Genomic DNA, 8,963 nt, shown 5'->3' on the forward strand with positions numbered 1-8,963 from the left:
CACTAGCGTTAATTCGGGAAGTAAAGCGAAGGTGCATATCGTTGGCTAATTTGCATACGGCGGGAAGTTATATTTAAATATATGTTGCAGGAAATAAATTACACTACACAAACCCAGGGAACCTTAATGAAAGTTGTTATATTGCCCTACACATGAGCCCAGTGTATAGTTTATGTGCCATATGTTAGGAAATGTAGGGAGGAAGCTGGGTACCCTAAAAAAATTACGCTCTTTTGCAGCCTATCACCCTAAAAAACTGAAAGTCGCCAGTGTTTTTTGGGACTTAGAAACATTTTCAATTTTTTTTTTGAGGCAGTCCTATCTACTATTGCACTTTGCCTGGTCTGAGGTGGCGAAGGCAAGTCTGGCGCAATAAGTAACGTTCAGTAAAATCCGCATATTAGTGAATTTGCATAGTTACGTCCATTCGCCAGAGCAAAAATTCGCTTGGCGTTAGAGTGCGAAGTAGTGTTAGAGTCTATCTCCTTCACTAGCGATTTTTCACCAGCTTAATCACTTCGCCCTTTAGTGAATTTGCCCCATAGTGTCCGACTAAAGTCAGAGAAAAAGGTCAGTTGCACATTTGGGAAGAGCTACAGAAGGTGTAGGATGAAATTTCCCCATATTAAATGCTATAGTTTGCAAAGCTGGAATTGCTGCAAATGGAGGATTATTTTATGAATGTAAAGTTTAATGAACAGAATGTTTTGATATTGTCAATGTATTGAATTCACCTTGGTGAATATTGCAAAAAAAACCACACATGGACATTTCTGGATGAATCTGTACTTTTGAACATTAATGTCCTGACCAAATACTTTTTATACTTTAATAGTTATTATAAGTATAATTTCTATACCGGAAATATAGTAATGCTATAAAGCTATCTGAACCCTAGTCATCTTAGAATAAAGGGGAAAGTGGTATTTTGACTTTTAATATGCCTTACCGACCCAGAAATTGTGCACATTTCTCAACAACAAGGTATGTAAAACCCACAACAAACAGTAATATTACACCTAACAATGGTGCTCTAAAACACAAGGTAGCACAGCTTTAGAGCTAGAAAATAATGTAACAAGAAATGATTTGTTGCTAGTCGGTTAACTCTAGCTAATAATTGTTAGATACGCACAGAACTAGCACTGACCTTTGCTTTCTACAGCAAGTGTGCTTTGTACTTTACCACTCACCTGCCATAAACAGTAAAACCACATATTTATAGTGGGGGATAATTAATTTACAATAGGAATGTATATTTCTTAGAAACAAGTTGTATTATTTTACTATTTACCCAGTGGTTGTGGTGGGGGGTGCTGGGACCCTAGGTACATACCTCTTCTACCTCTAACTCTGGCCCGGGCTCCTAACTCTGTTCGTTTAGCAACACAAAATAAAGGGCATATGGCACACTGGGAACCATATTACCAGGTCAGACCAAAAGTAATAAAATGGAAAATACTTTATTGGACAATCATCTGAAGCCTTGCGCGTTTCATGTTGTTCTGACACAATCATAGGAGGCCCTCTAATTCCATTGGTGGCGCAATGCATCATGTGCCAGCCGCTGTGTGAGTTGTACCACTGTCCCCACTAGCTCCAGGCCCACCCACCCGTTTGACAGCCCACCCACCCGTTTAACAGCCCGCACACCTGCCCTTCACTCTGCAACTCAGCCTGGCAAATGGCACCGGAGGTCCTGCAGTAGTGGAGGGGACCCGGTCACCTCATCGGAAATGACAGCTGGCTGGACAGATCTTGTTGCGTGTCATGCGTCAGCGTAACACGACTACATGTAACTGTCCCACTTCCTGGCGTGATGCAATCTCATCCGTGCGCATGTGCCGGCAGCATTAAGTAGCGCACGTCTGAACTACAGGAATGTGGTGAGGGCTGTCGTGTGTTGGGCGGCTGATAGCAACAGGGTCGGACTGAGCCGGCGGGGCCCACAAGAGGAGGGGGGGCAATATCCAATCCCTGCAGAATCAACCAGTTGGATCGCCATGCCGCGACCTCCCTTTATTGGGCAGGTCGTGGCAAATACAACGTGTGCGCATGTGTAGGGACCCTGCTCGACAGGGGAAACGGAGGTGGGGACGGCTCGGCATGGGACCTGGAGGGGGGGCCCCTGCTACAGCAGCCCGGTGTGCCCCAGTCCGACCCTGTACTGATCAGCTCTGCTCCTTTTCCTTTTCAGCAGGGCCTCAATCAGCTCTCTCTCTGTATCCAGCCTCTAGCCTAACAATAGCCTGCTACGGCTCATCTAAACAACTGCTTTTCAGTAAATAAGAACAGTGAAATAAACGTCATTTTTATCACAGATGTGTATTATATGAAATGTAATCCCAATGCTAAGCATAAGGTTAAAGACGTGCAGATTTTAGTCTTGTATCTGATGAAGGATCGATTGTCGCACTCTTCCGACCTACACTAACGATTCAGATTCAATAAAATAATAAAAGTACAAATCAGACAATATACTGGCCGTGACGGCAATCAGACGAAAGTTATGATGACAAATAGCAGAGACAGTCGCCCACTGTCGCAATACATTTTATCGTTAGCTGACAGAAAGCTTCTAACCTGACTGATTGACTAAACGACCAATCTCCACAGTATGAAAAAATCTCGGGACGATCCACACACGGTCCGGAATTCAGAAGAACTTTTGTTTTGTACGACTTCATCTTTGTGGCCAGCTTAATTTATATGGGCATTCCTGGCCTAAATAAAAGTACTTGCCTTTAAGCCTCCTGCTTTATATGGTCATAGAAGCTCTCATAACCCCTATTCTCATTATACAATGTGGTATTTTCCTGTAGAGGATACAAGGATTACAGTAACTGGCCCAGTGTGTTAAAAAAACAACGTTCCCTTTATTCTATCATTATAAGAACGGTAACTTCCAGATTCCTTTCTGATCAAGACACAACTCTTTAAAGTATATATTATATAATGTAATGGATATGTCATTTTGTACCTTGCCCCCCCCTCTCTCTCATCTTTATTCTTTACTATACCTTTACTTCTCTTCTAATTGTATTAAGTTTAAAATTTAAATAAAAAACTTTTTAAAAAAAAAGTATATATTATATGAAATAATGGAATCCCAATGCAAAGGATATTAAGTAATTGGAAGTTCCTTGCTTAAATAAAAATACTTGGCTTGTACCTGCTTTATATGGTCATGGAAACCCTTGTAACTCCTATTCTCCTTATACAATGAGGCATTTTCCCCTAGGGGATACAGGGAATAAAGTAACAGTACAGTGCAGTATATTTATGGAGAACTGAAAGTCTGAAAGGACCTGTAATTAATTACAAGGGTCTGAACTATATGGGAGCAAAGAGCATGAGAATGAATATATACAGGGCAGCCATCAGGGGGAGAGTTGTAGGGGGCCCCGGCCACGCCAGACTTACTTGATTAGCCGTGCCCCCCATCTTTCTGAGAGCTGCTGACTTCGGGAAGGCATGGACGTTTAAGGGGCCCTGGCCACCAATTTTCTTATAATGTGTGGAGGGGGGGCCCTGGCCAGGGCCAGACAGGAACTAAATAGCAGCCCCAGCAAAAATATTGACGCAGCCCACACATATATGCGTGCTCTTGTTTTAATTATACACACGCATCTTTTATATATGTATATATAGATATCCTTATCATTTACAGTAGGGGGTACATTGTCTCATAATACATGAGTGATACTCAGAGTTCCCTGTATAACTCAGCCTGCAGCCTTGTGCCTTTATATGGTCACAGAAATCCTCAGTGACTTCTAATATCCTTATCATTTACAGTAGGGGTACATTATCCCTTATAATACACAGGGGATACTCAGAGTTCCCTGTATAACTCAGCCTCAGCCTTGTGCCTTTATATGGTCACAGAACTCCTCAGTGACTTCTAATATGCTTATTTACAGTAGGGGGTACTTTTTACTGTGTACTATGTAAAAGCTCTTAAAGTTACCAGGAGCTGCATCTTTGCTGCCCCTGGTAACTAGTGGGGTGCTGCCGCCTGAGGGGCGTTTCTCAACTCCAGCCTCATTGGTGCAGCACCCCTGTCTTCACCCACCAGTGCCTTAATACAGCACTGGGTATAAAAGGCTGATAAAGGCACTAAATCTCTATAGTGTATTTATCAGTGTGTATGTGTATATATATATATATATATATATATATATATATATATATATATATATATATATATATATATATATATATATATATATAAAGCAGTCTGGAAGCCGGCACAACTCGTATAGCAGTCAAAAAATGCCTGGGTGCAATAAGCCAAATTTTCAGTATAGCAGGAAGAAAGCTCGCACTCTCAGGTCTTTGATAAAGGCTTCAGTGTTTGCCGAAACGTTAGTCGATTTTTGTTTTCTAAATAAACACTTTTTTTTCTGCTAAGACCTGAGAGTGCAAGCTTTCTTCCTGCTATATATATATATATTTATATATATATAATTCTCCAATAAGTATTCGCACTCCAAGGCAATATAGAATAGGAAGGGGTGCATGGTAATTTTTGCATACACCAATAGTTTCCAAACCAGCACTCCCTATAGTGAAAAAATTTAATTTTTATTATTACATAGTATCTATTTTTTAATGGGGGGGGCCTGGCCACAAATGTTTTTTATGGGGGGCCCTGACCACCAATATCTTTTTATTTTTTATTAACATGTGGGAACCCTAGCCACCAATATGTTTTTTTGTTTTTTTTACTGTGTGGTGGGGAGGGCGGACCTGTAGGTGGGGCTTGCGGTGGGCGCAGCCCAGGGGGCCCAGGAATTTTTGTCGTATGGGGCCCTGCGATTTCTGATGGCGGTCCTGCTGAGTAGTAAGACCATGTTGTACTTACCCTTAACTCAGGAGCTCTAATGAGAAAGCAGGGAACTTTTAAGCCCCAGCCAATTAATATATGTTTTAAAGGCTGAATGGCAGCTAAAGGCAATATTTAACTACAATCTGTACACGAAACACAGAAAGAAATCGCCATTAATAATTTTATTTCTTGTTGATGCTGATGATTTATATCAGACGTGCCCTGATACACGGCTGCACATGTGACCGTATAGTTGTTACAGTTGGTCACAGCTCAGTCTTGTACAGTTAGTGACAGTTGGTCTCAGTACATGGTTTGACTCAGACCAGCGTGCATCTTGCGTTTTTTTTCCTTGTGGAAAGTGAATTCCCCAATTATGGGAGATAAATTGCCTCCAGCGATGGAGAAGAGTACTCCTCCAATAAGGAGTGAGGAAAATCATCAACTTTTTGCTGCTACTAAGGCAGAGATGGAAAAGGAGAAGGGGGATACCATCACGGTGAAGAGAAAGATGGACATCAGCGCTGAAAAGGAAAGTGGGAGAAAAAGGAAGAAAAAGGTGAAACATCAGTGCAGTGACGACATCAAGGAGGAGGATAATACGAAAAAAGAAAAGAAGAAAGAAAAGAAGGGAAGAAAAAGACCCCGAAAAGATGAGGAACCCAAAACAGAGGGTAATTAAAAACAAGTCATTTTAAATGAAGCTGGGATGCTGCTATTATGTATTTATGGGTAAACAGCACAGTTTGTAATGTGGATTTTAATGAAAGCCTGGGGGGGGCTAAACCTATTTAAAGAAAATTTATAGATCGGCCTAATTTGTCTGTCTGTCTATCAATCTAACTAGATGTCTTTCAATCTTTGGTCCTACAAGTTTCTCTGGTCAATATGTATGTCAGTTTGTATCTATAGCTGCCTGTCTGCAGTGTTTCCAACTGACTTCTGTGTGTATTAAAACTTACTTACAGGGATACAGAACCATCTCAACACATTGCTTTGGTTGCTGTGTGGCTTTTTTCTAGTCAAAAGACTTCAAACCATAAAATAATATATTGAACATTTTCCATTTCTAATTACAGAAAGATCCATTATCTGGAAAACCCCAGGTCCTGAGCGTTCTGTATAACAGGTCCCATATCTGTAGTCATATAGTTTCACTGCCCTCCCTTTCACTGCTCTTTCTTACCAAAAAAGGGAAAGTTGTGCTCACCACTAATTTTTAATCCATTAAGCAGGGGTGCAATGATGCTGTGACCACAAAATACATATAGACAAATACAAGAGGTCCTCTGGACTCAAGCCATTATCAATATATTTAAGACATTGAGCCATATTGTGCATTCAGCTACTAAAAAATGCCTTACCCTTTAAACAAAACAGGAATTGTTTGTCCATATATTGCAAAATATTTAAGCTGGCCAATTACGCCATCAATGACTTTTTCTTGTGTTATTAAAGAGAAAAAGGAAATCATTTTTAAAATTTTGAATTATTTGATTTAAATGGAGTCTATAAGGGATAGCTTTCGCATAATTTAGAGCTTTATGGATAATGGGTTTCTAAATAATGGATTCCATGCCTGTATTATGTACCCTGTACAGGTATGGGACCTGCTATCCAGAATGGGACCTGATGGGTTCCAGATAAATCTTTTCTTCTGAATTGGATAATGGGTTTCCGGATAACGGATTACATACCTGTACTAACATTTTTAAAGATATTAGAAGTGACTTTGGAGTTAGTGGAGTTTAGCACTTGGCCTGCAGCTCCATTCTTTTATCTATTTATTATAGATAAATATCTATTATCTATTTTATATAGATTTTTATACACGTACACACTTATATTTATATGCTTACTGATAAATGATATACTTCTATCAAATTATCTCTCATAAGCTAACCAGTATAGATTTTGTAATATGTACTTATGTGGAAAGCTAAGTACAATCTCATATTAAATAATTGCAATATGCACAAAGGAAACATTTTCCCAGTGTTTTCTGTGTTTTCTAATAACTACTTTAATTCTTTTTATATGTCTGCCTTTTTCTCTAGAAGCAGGAAGTGAGCAGAAGAGGCCCCACCAAGAAGAAGTTCCTCTCCATGTTGCAGTCTGCACGTGTCAGATCCCCGCATTGCTTGGGATTGGTTCATTTGGCAAAGTAAGTGATGAACATCTGGGAACTGTTTGTCAGAATCAGTTAGGGCCAATTGTCCCTAACAAGCCTGGAATTATAGGAAAGCCCCAGAAATGTTGGGAGGCAGCAGGTGGCAGAGATAAGCCTGTAATTCGGCCATTACCCTCCCAACTCTGGTTTATTCACTGGGGCACTCAAAAGCATCCTCTCAATGACAATCACCGCTAGCATTCTCAACATTCTCTTAGGTTTCAAGTAACTTCTTATCTAGAGGCTCAAATGTCCTTCTAGTATCTCCCAGCTTTAATAGAGAAAAAAAATTCCAGAAACACCAAACATTTCAATTACGGAATAATACAATTCCACAAGGAGGTGCACCTTTAACTAAAACTAGTAAATGGGTAAAAATATCTTCTTTCCATACTATAGATCTGTACAAGCAGATAATATGGACAGGGCTAGGCTAGGCTAGAATTGACCCTTTGAAAAACTCAGTTATCCTGCTCCAATAATAAGAAATGCAGTATTTATTGATTTTATTGATTGAGACATTTAAAGGACAAGGAAATTCTAAAATAGAAGGCTAGAAATGCTGTATTTTGTATACTAAACATAAACATGAACTTACTGCACCACAAAGCCTAATCAAACAAATGATTTATGCTTTCAAAGTCGGCTACAGGGGGCTGTCATCTTGTAACTTTGTCTAACCCTGACCCTGCACATGCTCAGTATGGTCTGGGCTGCTTAGGGATCGTCATAAACAAAGCTGCTTGAATTCTGCATGGCTGAGAAGTAAGGCAGGGGGCTCCAACTGCTGTTCACAAGTATGATTGTTTCCCTGCTAAGCAGTTAGGGACCGTCTGACAATTCCTATCCACAGCAGTAAATGAAGGGAGAATTTCACTGCATACAGTCAGGTTTCTTATAAAAACGGTACATATTTTTTAATTAAAGTATATTGGAGATAGGTTTCTTTTTCATTAAAGAAAGTAAAAATGGGATTTTATTTTTTTGCCTTTCCTTGTCCTTTAATATTTTGTATTAGAGTAATTACTAGTGGTGTCCAGTTTACGTTACATTTGTTACTGTAATATTAATTTCACTGCAACGTCAGCAGATGTTCAGTATTATGAAGTTATTTTATTGTGACTGAAAAATAAGCTAAATATTTTGCTTTACTGCAGGTGCCATCGGTGGATTTCGACCAAACAATTGAAGAGCCGCTGTCATTCTTGGAGTCTTCAGAATGCCTCACGCCGTCATCCGAGTTGGAGCACCCAAGCCATTGTTGGACATCCAGTAATCTCTGCCATTCTCAGGCCCAACCAATGGCCATCAACTCTCCATACCATCCGTCTCCATTTGGTCCTTTTGGCTTCTGCGTCCAGCCTTACACTGCATATTGGCCTCATGTCGGCTTCTACCAACAGCCTTTTCCATCAGTTCCTCATAATCTCCATCCTTTCCTTGGTCCTGTTATTAGACCTCCGCCAGTTCCAGTCATAGTCCCAATTTCTCATAACCTGCCTCTTGATGTTGTCAACACCCCTTGGCCTTTTCCATCACACCTGCAGTAACCATCGTCCTTTGGATCTATAATTGGCCCTTAACATATTGGCCTCATGTCGGCTTCTACCAACGGCCTTTTCCATCAGTTCCTTATAATCTCCATCCTTTTCTTGGTCCTGTTATTAGACCTCCGCCAGTTCCAGTCATAGTCCCAATTTCTCATAACCTCCCTCTTGATGTCATCAACACCCCTTGGCCCCCTCCGCCAGTTTCAGTCTTAGTCCCAGTTTATCATAACCTGCCTCTTGATGTCGTCAACACCCCTTGGCCTTTTCCATCACACCTGCAGTAACCATCGTCCTTTGGCTCTATCAGTGGCCTTTAACATCTTCAGTCTCTGGCCTTTGTCACTTTTCCCTAACGCTTATTTTTGACTCTTCGTTGTTACTAACACTTGTTCTTTCAATCTGCCTCTAGCCT

General features: G+C 40.4%; 1 protein-coding gene across 1 annotated transcript; it reads left to right on the forward strand.

Annotated features, from left to right (window-relative positions):
* The first annotated feature begins 5,065 nt into the window (after window positions 1–5,065).
* On the forward strand, window positions 5,066–7,547 carry LOC121400336. Its single transcript, XM_041583256.1, has 2 exons — window positions 5,066–5,505; window positions 6,889–7,547. The coding sequence occupies exons 1-2, from the start codon at window positions 5,208–5,210 to the stop codon at window positions 7,197–7,199; spliced, it is 609 nt and encodes a 202-aa protein (XP_041439190.1). The 5' UTR covers window positions 5,066–5,207; the 3' UTR covers window positions 7,200–7,547.
* The last annotated feature ends 1,416 nt before the right edge of the window (window positions 7,548–8,963 follow it).

The sequence above is a fragment of the Xenopus laevis genome, chromosome 2S (genome assembly GCF_017654675.1).
Source record: "Xenopus laevis strain J_2021 chromosome 2S, Xenopus_laevis_v10.1, whole genome shotgun sequence".
Classification (NCBI taxonomy): domain Eukaryota; kingdom Metazoa; phylum Chordata; class Amphibia; order Anura; family Pipidae; genus Xenopus; species Xenopus laevis.

What these genes read in the sequence shown, in the direction of transcription:
- LOC121400336 (XM_041583256.1), top strand. Translation starts at nt 5,208, where the DNA reads ATGGGAGATAAATTGCCTCCAGCGATGGAGAAGAGTACTCCTCCAATA. An exon ending in TGAGGAACCCAAAACAGAGG is followed by an intron (nt 5,506 to 6,888) that starts GTAATTAAAAAC and finishes CTTTTTCTCTAG; the next exon opens with AAGCAGGAAGTGAGCAGAAG.